This window comes from Saimiri boliviensis, chromosome 20 (assembly GCF_048565385.1).
Source record: "Saimiri boliviensis isolate mSaiBol1 chromosome 20, mSaiBol1.pri, whole genome shotgun sequence".
Classification (NCBI taxonomy): Eukaryota; Metazoa; Chordata; class Mammalia; order Primates; family Cebidae; genus Saimiri; species Saimiri boliviensis.
This window is the reverse complement of record NC_133468.1, coordinates 33,255,343-33,271,491: the sequence shown is the minus strand read 5'-3', so window position 1 is coordinate 33,271,491 and position 16,149 is coordinate 33,255,343. Positions and strand designations below refer to the sequence as shown.

General features: G+C 56.1%; 3 protein-coding genes across 9 annotated transcripts in view; 2 read left to right on the top strand and 1 right to left on the bottom strand.

The window, feature by feature from the left end:
- The window catches only part of LOC101038563 (ras GTPase-activating protein 4), a 43,711-nt gene extending 40,733 nt beyond the window's left edge, over positions 1-2,978 (top strand). The window contains exon 21 of the mRNA XM_074390583.1: positions 1,047-2,978. Within this exon, the coding sequence (XP_074246684.1) occupies positions 1,047-1,078 (32 nt within the window). The 3' untranslated portion in view covers positions 1,079-2,978. The remainder of the gene's footprint in view (positions 1-1,046) is intronic.
- A 2,562-nt stretch (positions 2,979-5,540) lies between these two features.
- On the top strand, positions 5,541-11,602 carry POLR2J (RNA polymerase II subunit J). The gene is made up of 4 exons (XM_003934140.4): positions 5,541-5,670; positions 8,944-9,033; positions 10,571-10,745; positions 11,394-11,602. The coding sequence occupies exons 1-4, from the start codon at positions 5,618-5,620 to the stop codon at positions 11,427-11,429; spliced, it is 354 nt and encodes a 117-aa protein (XP_003934189.1). The 5' UTR covers positions 5,541-5,617; the 3' UTR covers positions 11,430-11,602.
- Positions 8,227-16,149, bottom strand: part of LRWD1 (leucine rich repeats and WD repeat domain containing 1) — a 24,830-nt gene continuing 16,907 nt past the window's right edge. For 4 of the 7 annotated variants that reach the window (XM_074390585.1, XM_039460451.2, XM_074390586.1 and 1 more), the window contains 7 exons: positions 15,733-15,833; positions 15,370-15,577; positions 14,825-14,897; positions 14,591-14,731; positions 12,693-12,784; positions 12,208-12,554; positions 11,856-12,110 (listed from right to left, as the gene is read on the bottom strand). In XM_074390585.1, the coding sequence (XP_074246686.1) occupies positions 11,970-12,110; positions 12,208-12,554; positions 12,693-12,784; positions 14,591-14,731; positions 14,825-14,897; positions 15,370-15,577; positions 15,733-15,833 (1,103 nt within the window). In that variant the 3' untranslated portion in view covers positions 11,856-11,969. Of the gene's footprint in view, positions 8,865-11,855; positions 12,111-12,207; positions 12,555-12,692; positions 12,785-14,590; positions 14,732-14,824; positions 14,898-15,369; positions 15,578-15,732; positions 15,834-16,149 lie in introns of those variants that run through there. The other 3 variants (XM_039460452.2, XM_003934137.3, XM_074390587.1) reach the window with 2 other exon arrangements.

Below are 16,149 nucleotides of genomic sequence, written 5' to 3'. Positions count from 1 at the left end.
CCCTCTGATCACCACCTCACCACCATCATCCTGGTCTCACTGTACGCAGCAAACCTCCGGTGTAATTAACAAGACTGAGGACACCTGTAATCCCATCACTCTGGGAGGCTGAGTTGGGCAAATCACCTGAGTTCAGGAGTTCGAGACCAGCCTGGCGAATCGTGGCCAACATGGTGAAAACCAGTCTCTCCTAAAAACACAGACATTAGGCGCGGTGGTGCACACCTGTAATCCCCACTACTCCGGAGAATCGGATTGAACCTGGGAGGCAGAGGATGCAGTGAGCTGAGATCGCGCCACTGCACTCCAGCCTGGGCAGCAGAGTGAGACTCCATCTCAAAAGAAAGAAAAGACAAACAAACAAAAAAAACAAGACAGAGGAAGGGGCAGTCTTTCAGAACATCTTTTTTTCCTTTTTTTTTTTGAGACAGAGCCTCACTGTGTTACCCAGGCTGGAGTGGGGTAGAGTGATCATAGCTCACTGCGGCCTCCAACTCCTGGGCTCAACCGATCCTCCTGCCTCAGCCTTCTGAGTAGCTGGGACTACAGGTGTGCAGCATCATGCCCAGCTAATTCTTTTGTACTTTTGTAGAGACAGCATCTCACCATGTTGTCCAGGTTGGTCTTGAACTCCTGGGCTCAAGCCATCCTCCCACTTCAGCCTCCCAAAGTGCTGGGATTACAGGATCACCTCGCCCAGCCACAAGCACATTCTCAAAGCTCATCCAAGCAAACTCAGCCTCCCTTCTTTGTCCTTGGCCTAGGACAGCCCCCAGAGTCCCAGGGCTCAGACATGACCCCTGACCTAGCTGTCCAGCTAGGCTCGGGGGCAGGGCCAGTGGGGCAGGCTGTATATCTTGGCTCTTCCAGGGACCATATTCAAAGACAAATTGGGCCGGGCGAGGTGGTTCATGCCTGTAATCCCAGCACTTTGAGAGGCCAAGTTGGGTGGCTCACCTGAGGTCAGGAGTTTAAGACCAGCCTGGCCAACATGGTGAAACCCCATGTCTACTGAAAATGCAAAAAGTAGCTGGGCATGTTGGCAGGTGACTGTAATCCCAGCGACTCAGGAGGCTGAGGCAGGAGAATGGCTTGAATCCAGGAAGCGGAGGTCGCAGTGCACCACTTCTCGGCTTCTAACCTCTTCAAGCCCGTTTCACAGAGGAGGGGGGAGACTGGTTCGGAGGCTGCCCGGGGCAGGAAGAGCACAGGTGAGTGCTGCCGGGAAGCGTGCATCGCGCAGTAGGGCTGCAGAAGGCGGGGCCTGCCTTGGAGACAGTTTTACAACAGACACCTATGTTTGCAGAAAATGGCCTGGGCATGGTGGCAGGTGCCTGTAATCCCAGCTACTTGGGAGGCTGAGGCAGGAGAATCACTTGAACCCAGGAGGCGGAGGTTGCCGTGAGCCAAGATTATGCCACTGCACTCCAGCCTGGGCGACAGAGACCCTGTCTAAAAAAACAAAAAGGCAAAGGGGAAATGAAGATGCCAGGGGCCGCCCTCCTGCTCTTCCCTACGGCCTCTGGGGCCGTATCAACGTTTCCTGCCAGCGGTGGCCCTGGTGGATGCCATATCCCCCGTAAGCAGCCCACCAGCCCAACTCTTAGAGGTTCGCACCCTCCTGTGCTATGCCGTCCCACTTGCCTTCTAAACCTTACAGGACTGGGTCCCTCCCCTCCCCTCCCTAACTTGCGCAAGGCCTGGGTCCAGGGGCAGCTGAGCCTAATGCAGCCCCCATCCCCACCCCAAACCACCAGCACCTGGTCCTCTGGGTACTTCCTTAGGGGTTCACAAAAATCCTCATGCCTGTTGGATCTTGGGTTTCAAGGCCCTACTGTCCAGGAAGTATGGACCCAGGGTCTCCTAAGCCTTTTTTTTTTTTTTTTTTGAGATGGAGTCTCACTCTGTTGCCAGGCTGGAGTGCAGTGGCATGATCTCCGTTCACTGCAACCTCTGCCTCCCGGGTTCAAGCGATTCTCCTGCCTCAGCCTCCCAAGTAGCTGGGACTACAGGTGCACGCCACCAAGCCCAGCTAATTTTTGTATTTTTAGTAGAGACAGATTTTCACCATGTTGGCCAGGATGGTCTTCATTTCTTGACCTCATGATCTGCCTGCCTCAGCCTCCCAAAGCGCTGGGATTACAGGCATGAGCCACCACGTCCAGCAGGTCTCCTGAGCCTTGATGCGGGGAGTGAAAGGGCAGCAGAGGCGTGGACTGGCTGCATGTGGAACCCTGGATGCTGGGTGCTCACACAGCCACCCTCCTGCAGTGTCCACCTCTCCTCCCCAGAGCCGACCACTGCAGCTGGAGGGGAAGTTAACATGACTGCCTGCCGGGCTCTGCCCCCCGGTTCTCCTCTCAGGCCCTGAGCACAGCTGCCCATAACTCAGGATGCCACCCTGTTTCTGGAGGCCACCTGGAAAATCGAGAGGAACGGGAGATTATACCTTCCATCTGCCCCTCAAGTCTATACCACCACCCCGCAGATACTTCAAGGCCTGGCATTCAACTGGGGCCTGGGCAGGTTCCCAGATGTTTTGCCCTTTTTCTTGAGACAGAGTCTTGCTCTGTCACCCAGGCTAGAGTGCAGTGGCACAATCTCTACTCACTGTAACCACCGCCTCCAGGGTTCAAGTGATTCTCCTGCCTCGGCCTCCCCAGTATCTGGGATTACAGGTGCCTGCCACCACGGCCGGCTAATTTTTAAAATTTTTAGTAGAGATGGGGTTTCACCATCTTGGCCAGACTGCTCTCAAACTCCTGACCTCGTGATCTACCTGCTTGGCCTCCCAAAGTGCTGGGATTACAAGCGTGAGCCACAGCACCCGGCCTATTTTGTCTTTTTAGTAGAGATGGGGTTTCATGGGGTTTCACTATCTTGGCCAGGCTGCTTTCGAACTCCGGACCTCAGATGATCCTTCTGGTTTAGCCTCCCAAAATGCTGAGATTACAGGCATAAGCCATCACAGCTGGCCCTTTTTTTTTTTTTTTTTTTTTTTTTTTGAGACAGAGTCTCCCTCTGTCACCCAGGCTGTAGGACAGTGACATAATCTTGGCTCACTGCAACCTTCAGCTTCTGAGTTCAAGTGATTCTCCCACCTCAGCCTCCCGAGTAGCTGGAATTACAGGCGCCCTACCACCACACCTGACTTATTTTCTATTTTTAGTAGAGAGAGACAGGGTTTCACCATGTTGGCCAGGCTGGTTTCAAACTCCTGACCTCAAGTGATCTGCCCACCTCAACGTCTCAAAGTGCTGGGATTACAGCTGTGAGCCACCACACCCAGTCCCAGAAGTCTTGATGATCCGATTGGACACCCAGGTGGATATCTGCAGCAGAGGGGCTGGTGTTTGCCACAGAGCAGGCACCCTGGGAAGCCCGGAGGGTACCCAGCTCACCCAGTACCTGCTTCTCTCAACCTCTTTTGAAATCTGAACTGATTTGCAGCAACCACCTCCAGACAAAGCCTTGTCAAAATAAAATTTTCAAATACGAAAAAAAAATGACTCATATAGAATGAACACGCATCAAAGATCTTTTACACATCAGTTCAGAAAAGGAGCGTTTGGGAACTCTGATTCATGGATTATCCTGAGAATCTGGGTACATGCATTTCATGTATTTGTAAGCTTTTTTTTTTTTTGAGACAGGGTCTCATTCTGCCACCCAGACTGGAGTGGAGTGGTGCAATCATAGCTCCCTGCAGCCTCGACCTCCTGGGCTCAAGCGATCCTATTGCTTCAACCTTCTAAGTAAATAGAACTACAGGCACACACTACTATGCCCAGCTGATTTTTAAAAATTTTATTAGAGACAAGATCTCGCTCTATTGCCCAGGCTAGTGTCAAACTCCTGGGCTCAAGCAATCCTCCCTCCTCAGCCTCCCAAACTGCTAGGACTACAGATATGAGCCACTGTGCTCGGCCAGTAAGCATTTTAAGAGAAGAACTCTAGAAAAAGATTGTGATGTTAGATACGAAACTAGTTAATGAAGTTTTCTTTTCTATGGGATAGAAACTACAAGTTAATAAGTAACTTCAGCGTCTGGGCTGTAATCAAGCAAAAAGCAGCAGAGTCAACACAGCCACAGTCCCTGAGATCACGATCAGCAGACGTTTTCTGTAAAGGACCAGGCGTGCAGCTCTTAGTCACAACCACTCTGCCATGTTGCACAAAAGCAACTACAGCCAATGTGTAACAAATCAGCATGGCGTATGTGGCCGGGGTGGAGCTCATGCCTATAATCCCAGCACTTTGGGAGGCCAAGGTGAGAAGTTCACTTGAGGCCAGGGGTTCGAGACCAGCATGGGCAACAAAGTTGGACCCCCCTATCTCTACAAAAAGTAAAAAAGAAAAGAAAAGAAAAAAATAGCTGGGTGCCCTGGTGCCTGCCTATGGTCTTAGTTACTGGGGAGGCTGAGGCAGAAGGACTTGACCTCATGATCTGCCTGCCTCGGCCTCCCACAGTGCTGGGATTGAGCCCAGGAGCTTGAGGCTTTAGTGAGCTATGATCTGGCCACTGCACTCCAGCCTGGACAACAGAGCTGATATGACGCCACTGCACTCCAGCCTGGGTGACAGAGCGACTCCGTCTCAAGGAGGGCCTTTATGCTAAACTGTAGTCTGCAAAACAGCCAAACCAAAAAGGTACGATACACTTATCCACCAAGTATAGTGGCTCAATGCCTATAATCTTAGCACTTTGGGAGGCAGAGACGAGAGAATTGCTGGAAGCCAGGAGTTCAAGACCAGGCTGGGCAACATAGCAAGACCCCCAACTCTTAAAAAAAGAAAAATAGCTAGGTGTGATGGCACGTGCCTGCAGTCCTAGCTACTTGGGAAGCTGAAGTGGATCTCTGGAACCCAGGAGTTGGAGGCTGCAGTGAGCTATGATGGCACCACTGCACTCCAGCCTGGGTGACAGATAGAGACACTGTCCCTAAATGATCATAATATATAAAAAGATGTACATAACCCTCCGAGCTCCCTCTCACTGCTGTGTACACCCACCTCCTTCCCCCTCCGTCACCCAACTGTCCCTCCCGGCTAACAAGCCAGTGGCACCGCAGTCAGGGGTCTCACAGCCCTCGGTGCAGACAGCCTCGGCAGGGGGCTTATCACAGATCTGCCTCTGGCCACGAGACCTTCCGGCTGCCAGCCACAGCTGCCCATGCCCCTTAGCTCTGTTCTCTCTACTCTGGGGCCTCCTGCTGTGCACTCCAAAGGGGTGCACGGTTCCAAAGAGAGATCAAGGGACGTGGGGAGCAGAGAAAGGCACAGCTTGGGGTTCCCGCTCAGCCAGGATGAGGAGGTCTCTGGAGGGGCAGCGCAGCCCTCCCGGCGCTCTGAGCATGCGCCGAAAAGCGCCCACGTGGAAGCAACAAGCGGTAGGGGTGGGAGTCGGGCGCAGAGGTACTGGCCTCGCTCGGGCTTTTCTCGCAAGATCCTCCAGCCCGACAGGGGGCGATGAGCTGGTCCCTACGCGGGTTTGCCCCGCCGGAGGAATCCGGAAGAAGCCTCTTACTAGGGCTCCGGAAGCGGCGGCGGCGGACGCTTGGGGTCTGGACGCGGCAGTGGCGGCGGCGGCGGCGGCGGCGGCGGCGGCGGCAGGAGTATGAACGCCCCTCCAGCCTTCGAGTCGTTCTTGCTCTTCGAAGGCGAGAAGAAGTAAGTGACGCCAGCTGGGAGGGGCCGAGGTTTGCGGGGCGGCGACTCTCGCATTCTCGGGTGTCTCCTGCCCTTGTCTTGCTCCGGGAGGGAAGCAGCTTTTGCTTGCTAGTCCGCACAGCCGGTGTCGGCCAAATTTAAGCCAGTTCCGCGAGGCAGTGGCGAGTGTGTCCATTTGGCAGATGAGGACACTGAGGCTCGGAGGAGCAAGTTGCCCCAGACACGGAGGAAGTGGCGGGGCTTGTATTCGAACCCAGTGTCTGGCTCTCCAAAGCCCTCTTCCTCTGGGGCGTGGCAGCCTCCTCTCTCGTCTCCCACCCGCCACCTCCATCCTCCATGTCCTTAGATCTGCCAACGGCCTGTATAAAAGCCGCAGTGGCTTCTTGCTGTCTGCGGGTTGAAGGAGTCCTGGGGACAGACAGCTTGGGCTCGGCCCCTGGGTCCCCCACTTAGCGACTGTATCTGTACGAGTGCCTCGATCTGTTGGAGGCCATGTTTCCTTTACTGGTAAATGGATTTATTACTGTTCTGTTTATTTTTTGAAACAGAGTTTTGCTCTTGTTGCCCAGGCTGGAGTGCAATGGCGCGATCTCGGCTCACTGCAACCTCCGCCTCCCGGGTGCAAGCAATTCTCCTGCCTCAGCCTCCTGAGTAGCTGGAATTTACAGGCACGCGCCACCACGCCCGGCTAATTTCTTATTTTTGGTAGAGACGGGGTTTTCGTATGTTTGTCTGGTCTCGAACTCCCAATCTCAGCTGATGCTCCTGCCTCGGCCTTCCAGAGTGCCGGGATTACAGGCGTGAGTGACAGTCTCCGGTCTGTTACTGTTCTTAAACATGGGATTTGGCCAGGTGCGCTGGCTCACACCTTTAATCCCAGCACTTTGGGAGGCTCGCGGGGAGGATCGCTTGGGCACAGGAGTTCCAGGCTCCAGTGAGCTATGATCGCATCACTGCACTCCAGCCTGGGCGACAGAGTGAGATCTTGTCTCAAAAAGAATTGGATGAGGTAATTTGTGTGAAGCACTTGGTCCAAAGCTCAGCACCGGGAAGACCTCATAACCACTGGCTCTTACGGTTCCCAGGTTGGCGTGCAGAGGTCTTGGTCTGGCCCTTGCCAGCCACTTTGGCCTCCTCTTTTTTTTTTTTTTATGGACAGTCTCACTCTGTCACCCAGGCTGGAGTGCAATGGTGTGATCTCACTGCAACCTCCACCTCCACATCCCAGGTTCAAGTGATTTTCCTGCCTCAGCCTCCTGAATAGCTGGGATTACAGGCATGCACCATCACACGCGGCTAATTTTGTATTTTTAGTAGAGACCGGGTTTCTCCATGTTGGTCAGGCTGTTCTCAAACTCCCAACCTCAGGTGATCTGCCCGTCTCTGCCTCCCAGAGTGCTGGGATTCACTTTGGGAGGTCGAGGCGGGTGGATCACGAGGTTAAGAGATCGAGACCATCCTGGTGAACATGGTGAAACCCCATCTCTACTAAAAATACAAAAATTAGCTGGGCATGGTGGCGCATGCCCGTAGTCCCAGCTACTCAGGAGGCTGAGGCAGGTGAATTGCTTGAACCCAGGAGGCGGAGGTTGCGGTGAGCCGAGATCGCGCCATTGCACTCCAGCCTGGGTAACAAGAGCGAAACTCCGTCTCAAAAAAAAAAAAAGTGCTGGGATTACAGGTGTGAGCCACTGCGTCCGTCTTGGCCTCATTTCAGAGCAGACTCAGCTGGGGACCATTTGACTCCACAAGGGGCATTTGGCAATAATTGGGCACATTTATGGTTGTCAAAGGGGGTTATGACTGGAATCTACTAGATAGAGGTCAGAGATGCTGCCCCTGTCCTTCAAGACAGCACCCCACAGGAAAGAATCATGCAGCCTATAATGTCTATGGTGTCAACATGGAGAAACTACCTTAGAAAAAAGGAGCAGTCCTGGCCGGGCGCGGTGGCTCAAGCCTGTAATCCCAGCACTTTGGGAGGCCGAGGCGGGTGAATCACGAGGTCGAGAGATCGAGACCATCCTGGTCAACGTGGTGAAACCCCATCTCTACTAAAAATGCAAAAAATTAGCTGGGCATGGTGGCGCGTGCCTGTGGTCCCAGCTACTCAGGAGGCTGAGGCAGGAGAATTGCTTGAACCCAGGAGGCGGAGGTTGCAGTGAGCCGAGATTGTGCCATTGCACTCCAGCCTGGGTAACAACAGCGACACTCTGTCTCAAAAAAAAAAAAAAAAAAAGAAAAGAAAAAAGAGCAGTCAGGCACGGTGGCTCACGCCTGTAATCCCAGCACTTTGGGAGGTTAGATCACGAGGTCGGGAGTTCAAGACCAGCCTGGCCAACATGGTGAAACCCCGTCTCTGCTAAAAATGCAAAAAAAAAAAAAAAGAAAAGAAAAGCCAAGCATGGTGGCATACGCCTGTAACCCCAGCTGCTTGCTTGGGAGGCTGAGGCAGAATTACTTGAACCGGGGTGGCAGAGGTTGTAGTGAGCCGAGATTGTGCCACTGCACTCCAGCCTGGGCAACAGAGCAAGACTCCATCTCAAAAGAAAAAAAGGAGCAGGCTAGGCATGGTGGCATGTGCCTGTGGTCCCAGCTACTCAGGAGGCTAAGGCTGGAGGATCACTTTAACTGAGGAGCTGGAGGCTGCAGTGAGCTGTGATCGCAGCACTACACTCCAGCCTGGGCAGCAGGAGGGATCACTTGAGGAGTTCAAGACCAGCCAGGACGACAAAGCAAAACCTCATCTCCTCCAAAAGAGAGGGAGAGGAAAGACCTAAGGAGGGACTCGGAGAAGGGTCCAGGTTCCAGCAGGGGGCAGGGGATCAGGTCGGAGAGGTCTTTATGGGATGAAGGGATGGAGAAAGGTCTTCAGGAGGAGGCAGAGCTTTTCATTTTTATTTTTTTGAGACAGTCTTGCTCTGTTGCCCAGGCTGGAGTGCAGTGGCTCGATCTTGGCTCACTTCAACCTTCACGTACCAGGTTCAAATGATGCTCCTGCCTCAGCCTCCCAAGTAGCTGAGAACATAGGCATGGACCACCACACCCGGTTTTTTTTGTTTTGTGTTTTATTTTTAGTAGAGACACAGTTTCACCATGTTGGCCAGGCTGGTCTGGAACTCCTGACTTCAGGTCATCTGTCCACCTCAGCCTCCCAAAGTGTGGGGATTACAGGGATGAACTGCTGCACCTGGCTGGAAGGAGGCAGGGTTTAGACTCGGGCCGGAGGAGGGGAATCCCTGTCCCTCATCTGTGGCCTCTGCGTCTTCCTAGGATCACCATTAACAAGGACACCAAGGTACCCAATGCCTGTTTGTTCACCATCAACAAAGAAGACCACACACTGGGAAACATCATTAAATCGTAAGTTTCTGGTCACAGGCTCTTAGGGGCTATGTTTAATGGGCGCCTCTGGGCAAAACAGAAGTTACAAGATTTTCCTCCATCTCTCTGAGCTACACAGGAAGTCCTTCTGGGGACTTGCTCTGGGCATTTTATAATGGTGGTACCTTTTTATCAAAATGACACTGACCTTCGTGTCTTCACATAAGCTACGCTTTTGTAGGGGCTTATTCTGTAGACGAACGTGTGCATTTACTTTTTTTGAGAGGGAGTTTTTGTTCTTGTTGTACAGGCTAGATAGAGTGTAGTGGCGCAATTTTGGCTCACTGCAACTTCTGCCTCCCAGGTTCAAGCAGTTCTCCTGCTGGGACTGCCCTGCTAATTTGTGTGTTTAGAGGTGGGGTTTCACTATGTTGGCCAGGCTGGTCTTGAACTCCTGACCTCAGGTGATCCACCTGCCTTGGCTTCCTAAAGTGCTGGGATTACAGGCGTGACCCACACGCCTAGCCTTCCATTCACTGTTAAGTGCACGTTCTGTAAGTGAATGAGAGCAGGTTCCAGCAGAGCAGGCCTGTGTGTTCATGGGCTGAGGGGCACTGAGAAGCAGTCAAGATTAGCTCCCCCAATGCCACCCCTATTTGTGACTTCAGTGCCACCTGGTACTGTTAAGATGTATGTGGCAGAGATGAGAATTTCTGTTTAACAAGGGAAAGAGGTAGGGGAGCTCTGTGGCTGTCCAGGGCCAGCTAGGTGCCCGGGCTTGGTTAATGGGTGTTCCTTTACACCGCTGAAGTCCTAGCTGGGTGGTTTGTCAGGAATGTGACTGCCACTTCGGCCCAGAGACTTGTCATTTCACTGTAGACTTGGCTCTTCCCTCTGGTGCCATCCGTGAAGCCATGCTGTGAGCGGGCTGTGCCCAGGCACAGGGATGGAGGGCTCCTCCCCGGAGTCCAGCCAGGGCAGCCCCTGTGCTCTCCTCCAGCCCAGTGTTGCCACCTGTGCACGGGTGCCCCTCGTGGTGCTCGCAGCACCCTGAGCTGCTCAAGAGGAGACCCCTGCGTGCCCAGGGCACAGCACACGATGCTGACCAGAGGACAGACTTCCATGCCACTCACTGCTCAGAGCCTGGGCCCTCCTCTCCTTGCTGCCTTTATTTGCCGTGGGATGTTCTTTTTGGGTCCGATTTATTGAACACGGGCTGGACATTCACTGCCTGGGAGATCTCTTTGCCAGCCCTGTGGTTCCTTTGTGGGAAGAGGTTGCTGGAGTCTGTTTCCTGCTCGGGTCCTTCAGCCTTAGGGGTGCAGGGAGGGGTGTGTATGTGGCTTCTCCCCTTCAACTTCATGGATGCAGGGTGTGTCAGAGCTGGGGGTGGGGTGTTGCCATATGACGTATCTTCCTGAAAGCATTGCTTTCCTTGAAGACTCTTGGGGGTAAAAAAAACTGGGGGAAATATTTGGCTAGAAAGCCTGTTCTTTCACTCTGAGTCGGCTTCTGCCCGGCCTGAGCCCAGAGGGCACAAGGCTAGACTCTCACACTGTCTGTCCCTGGACTTCAGACAATTGCTAAAGGACCCGCAGGTGCTATTTGCCGGCTACAAAGTCCCCCACCCCTTGGAGCACAAGATCATCATCCGAGTGCAGACCACGCCAGACTACAGCCCTCAGGAGGCCTTCACCAACGCCATCACTGACCTCATCAGCGAGCTGTCCCTGCTGGAGGAGCGCTTCCGGGTGAGGGCAGGGCCTGGAGGGCAGGGCGGGCTGGATGCTGGGCCCCTGTGCCAAGCTGGCGACAGCCCTGGGCTGTTTCTTTGGAGAGGCGGTGCTGATGGAAGAGCAGGGACTTCTTTGCAGGCTCCAGGCTGTGTGGACTGTGGACTGAGGGCTTGTGGGGTCCAGGCCTGTGGCTCCTGTCTGCCCCGTGGGACTTCCGTAGTGCTGCAAGGTTCCTCTCCTTCTGTGGGCTGGATCAGAGCCTGGGACCTGCTATCATTTGGGGCTGTTCTTCTGAGTCCCTTGTCTGTAGTTGGCAAGGCCTGGTCCTTCCAGGCCTCTTGCTGGGAGGCAGCTGACCCCAGGGTAGGGCCACGCCTGTTAGCAGGGCACCTGGGAGTCTAGAGGGGAAAGGGCCGCAGCTTGGGGGATTTTCAGTGGGAGTCGTCTGCTCACCAGGAGGCCTCTGCGGTGCCCGAGTCCCGCTGGGGCTGCTGCAGAGAATGGCCAGGACCGGGCTGGGCCAGCTGGGAGGGCCATCGGCTGCCCCACTGTCCTGGGGAGTGTGGCCCATGGCTGCCCTCCAGGAAGAGCCTGGCCAGGGGATGCTGGGCTCGTTTCCAGCCTCTGTTCCAGCTCAGTCTCCACCTTCTTCCTCTCTCCCAGGTGGCCATCAAAGACAAGCAGGAAGGAATTGAGTAGTGGGCCGGAAGGGGCTCTGCTCAGCCTGTGAACCCGGTTCCTACATGCGTCTGACCCTCCACCGAGAATGGCCAGTCCCAGCCATGGCCCACCTTGCGGCACCCCCTCACCCTGACGCCAACGTGTCTTACACAGATTCTCTTTTGTACTCCTAATAAAGTATGGCAGGACAACACCTGGATGTGGACTTCAGCAGCGGCAACTTCACAAGCACACCGTCAGGCTTGACGCAGGCAGATGACCTGTTTCAGGGGCCTCTGGTTGGTAGGGACGAACTCATTCTGGACCAAAGCTCAGGAGCTGCCAGGGAGGCAGTGCTGAGCCGGGGGAAGCCTGCAAACCCATGAGCTCCCATGACTCTCTGCTCTAGAAGCCTCAGCTGCCGGGCCAGCCTGTCCATCAAAGTAGGAACACCTTTCCACAGGCTTCTCGACCACAGAGTTTAATAAAAATAGTCAGATTGACAGGGACACCCCCCACCCCTATCACCCCAGAGCTGAATAAGTTAGCTGTGTCCCTGGTCCTTTGCGACGCATGAGGCTACGGCCTCCCCCAGATGGCTACGATGTTGGAGTCTGTCAGGGCAGTGAGGTAGGTGAAGGAGGCATTGGCCACCACCGTGTTCACCATGGTCTTGGTCACCGCCTGGCCAAGGGCCCAGGGCTGGGGCCACTTCAGGATCTGGTGGGGAGAGAGGAGGGCTGGGCTCCTGCTGCCCAAAGGCAGGGCCCCTGACCCCTTGCCAGCCCGAGCCCAGGCGGAATGAGCTGGGAGGTACCTGTGTGGGGGCCTGCGGGGCCGCTGGCAGCGCGGGCGGCTGCTTCAGGATGTTGCTGACATCGTAGAGCCACACGTTGCCCTCTTCATCCCCACAGAGCACGATCCCCTTATCTGCCAGGACAGAGGTGGAGCCTGAGTGGGGGCAGAGCTCCCAGAGGCCCTGCGGGGATGGGGCGGGCACAGGCTCACCAGGACAGGTGCTGAGCGAGAAGTAGGCCAACTCGGTGGGCGACCACTGCAGCCATGCCAGGACCACCACCGCCACCGTGGACTGGCTGCCTCGGCCACCCCACGTCTGCCTCCAGCTCCACAGGCAGATGGTGCCCTGGCCGCTGCCCTTGGAGGCTGTTGGGGAGAATTGAGAACTGTACAGGGCAGCCCCTCCTTGACACCTGCTCCCACTGGAGACCCTCAGAAGCCCAGAGACAAGCGACCCATCTTCGTGCCCAGAAGCCAGGCTGTCGCCGAGCTGGGCTCACTCACCCACGACGTCCTCATTCACAAATGCCAGCCCATCCACTCTCCGTCCGGAAGCCTCGGAGCCCTCGGAGAAGACGAATTCTACTTCACACACCCTGTGGGCAGCAGGAGATACTGGTCAGCCACCCCCTGCAGATACAGAGAGCTGCCCACTCACCCGGGCATCTGCGGGGCACCTACTGGGGGCCCTGACCTGCGTGAAGGCTGCATAGAAGTTGCTACTAAAGAGACAGTCTTGGCCCCAGGATGGTTCAGTTTGCCCTGGCAGGGGGAGCCAGCACCTGAGTGTCCCGAGTCACAGTAGTGGCCCAGAGGCTTGAGGGGTGGCTCTTCTAGGATAGGGCTAGGCGAGGTGGTCAGAAAAGGCTCTGGAGCGAGCCAGTGCCTCTGGGACCAAGTGTGAGATGAGCAGGGGCCTGGCCCTCCCGGCAGCCAAGGCAGGCAGGTGTTTCCAGGCCACAGCCCAGGGGACTGTCGGGGGCAGCTGCTCTGACTCTATAAAGATACTGGGAGGACAGGCGCAGTGGCTCACACCTGTAATCCCAGCACTTTGGGAGGCCGAGGCAGGCGGATCACGAGGTCAGAAGTTCGAGACCAGCCCAGTCAACATAGCAAAACCCCATCTCTACTAAAATTATAGAAATTAGCCGAGCTTAGTGGCGGACGCCTGGAATCCCAGCTACTTGAGAGGCTGAGGCAGGAGAATCACTTGAACCCTGGAAGCAGAGGTTGCAGTGAGCCGAGATTCTTACTGAACTCCAGCCTGGACAACACAAACTCTGTCTCAAAAAATAAAAATAAATAAAAATCCAACTCTCACTGTGGCTGAGGAAGGCGACCTCACTCTGGGCTGGGTCCGCCCAGCTGTGGCCACAGGGCCAGCCGGCTCCCCCACCACTGACCTTTAAACATAGCGTTTCCTCCCTCCACCTGCTGACTGCCTCGCCGGGCTCCCAGGGAGGAAAGCTGAGCCCCAGAACCTATTCATCCGCCTCTGGTCCCCTCAGCAAAGTCCCGAGGCCCCCATGCTGGCATCCATTACTTTTTTCCCCTCTCCTTCAGAGTTGGCATCACACGGTGGGGTTTTGGTTGGCCACCTTTGCTTAGCGTCTGTAGGCTGGGGGCCCCAAGAGGACAGGGACCCAATGCCCAGCCCTGTCCTGGAGTCCTTCCAGGTGGGACAGTGAACCACAAAGCCTCAACATGGCACTCCAGAGCCTGCCCGCCTGCCCTCCGCTAGCCATCAGCCCCCTTGACAGATGAGGACATCACACTAGCACAGAGGACCATCACACTGATGAGTGGCAGGAGTGGGCTGGGTCACGTGGGCATAGCACAGTGCTCAAGTCCCAGGTGAAGGTGAGGTGATCATGGCCCAGTCCCACAGCTGAACACAGGGTGAGGACGGGGTTGCAGAGTCCTTTCCTCCGGAGCCTGGCAGGGAGGCGGGACAGGCCAGCTCTGGGAAGAGGCCTCTGAAAACAACCCTTATGGTTGCCCAGGTGTGCCTGGGCTGCTGTGAGCCCACCTGGGTCGACAGCGCCCTGTGCAGAGGCCTGGCTTTTTTTTTTTTTTTTTTTTTTTTGAGACAGAGTTTCGCTCTTGTTACCCAGGCTGGAGTGCAATGGCGCGATCTCGGCTCACCGCAACCTCCGCCTCCTGGGTTCAGGCAATTCTGCCTCAGCCTCCTGAGTAGCTGGGATTACAGGCACAAGCCACCATGCCCAGCTGATTTTTTGTATTTTTAGTAGAGACGGGGTTTCACCATGTTGACCAGGATGGTCTCGATCGTTCGACCTCGTGATCCACCCGCCTCGGCCTCCCAAGTGCTGGGATTACAGGCTTGAGCCACCGCGCCCGGCGGAGGCCTGGCTTCTAAGGCACCCCCTGCGCAGCCTCACCTTCTCTTCTGGGGCTGGTCCAGCCGCACGTCCCAGCAGCAGCAGCCGCCCTCACAGCCGGCCAGCAGGCGGGCATCCGGGCAGGAGGCGACAGGACAGAGGCGCAGGGGGATGGAGGTGGTGTCCAGCGTGAGCAGCTGGCTGCCGGTGGGCGAGGGGGAGCAGAGTCAGCGCTGGACTGAGGTGTCCCTGCCCCAGCAGCCAGCCCCTCCCCAGCCTCGCTGGAAGCATCACCTGGCCTGGAATTCATAGTCCTGGTTGGGCATCCCAATGTCCCAGAGAATGATCCGCTTGTCATAAGAGGCCGCTGAGGAGGGAGTGGGGCAGGGGAGAGGTGGCCCTGAGGTGGCACTGCTCCCTCCTGCCGGCTGCGTCCCAGGCTGAGCCCGAGGTCCCAAGGCCAGCCCCTCCGAGGCAGGGAGGGCAGGCCGAGGCTAGGAGACAGGGACACTCCTGGGCTGGGCAATCCGTCTCTTCTCTCCAAGCTGATGCTGTGGCTCCGGCGGCCACCACCCATGGCTCACCCATCCCCCTTGCCAGGGGCATCCCCCCAGGTCACTGACGGGACAGAGTGACCCAGGCTGCTGAAAAACTCCAAGGCCACAGAACAGTCTGTGGATAAAGCCAAGACTGAAAGCGACAGGGCTTCCTACCAAAGCTAGAGGTGGACTGGTGCCAAGCCCGAGCTCACGGCCATCCCTGGGAAGGGAGGGCGGAGGCCACTGGCGCAGCAGGACAGGGGTGCTGGGCGGCCCCAGGGGGGAAGGGGAGGGTCTTACTGAAGAGGTGGGTCTCGTGGGCGGGGCTGAAGCACAGGGTGGCGATGGCCTTCTTGTGGGCCCGGATGACCCCGCAGCAGAAGCCGGCACGCACGTGCAGCAGCCGGACCAAGCCCCGCAGGCCCGCAGCCGCCAGCACGCTCCAGCGCTTCTTGTGGCCGGCCTGTGTGACCACCATCAGGGCGGTCCAGGCCACGGAGAAGAACTCCTGGGCGGGGGGTTAGAAGGAAGAGGTCACCAGAGCAGAGCCATTGGCGTGAACACACATGCTGGGAGGGAACCGCAGCATGAAAGAAAAAGGCCAAGGGTGTCCCCACCCCACGCTGCTCTTCAGGAGTCAGTGGGAACGCAGTCCGCACTCACCTCACCGGGCGACCTGTACTTGTGGAGCACGATGCCCGTCTGGCAGTCAATCACGCACACGGCCTCTCCGCCGCACGTGGCCACGGTCTGGGATGTGACCCCTGAGTGCCCGGTTTTGGGAGGTCACGTGAGTGGAGGCATTTCCTATCCAGATCCTCCCTGCAGCCCCCTCTTCCCAGCCTTGATGGTGCCTTTTTTTTTTTTTTTTTTTTTTTTTTGTCTTTTTGAGACAGAGTCTTGCTCTGTCGCCAGGCTGGAGTCCGGTGGTGCAATCTCAGCTCACTGCAACCTCCACCTCCCAAGTTCAAGTGATTCTCCTGCCTCAGACTCCCAGGTAGCTGGGACTACAAGCACATGCCACCACACTTGGCTAATTTTTCTATTTTTAGTTGGCCAGGATGGTCTCGATCTCTTGAC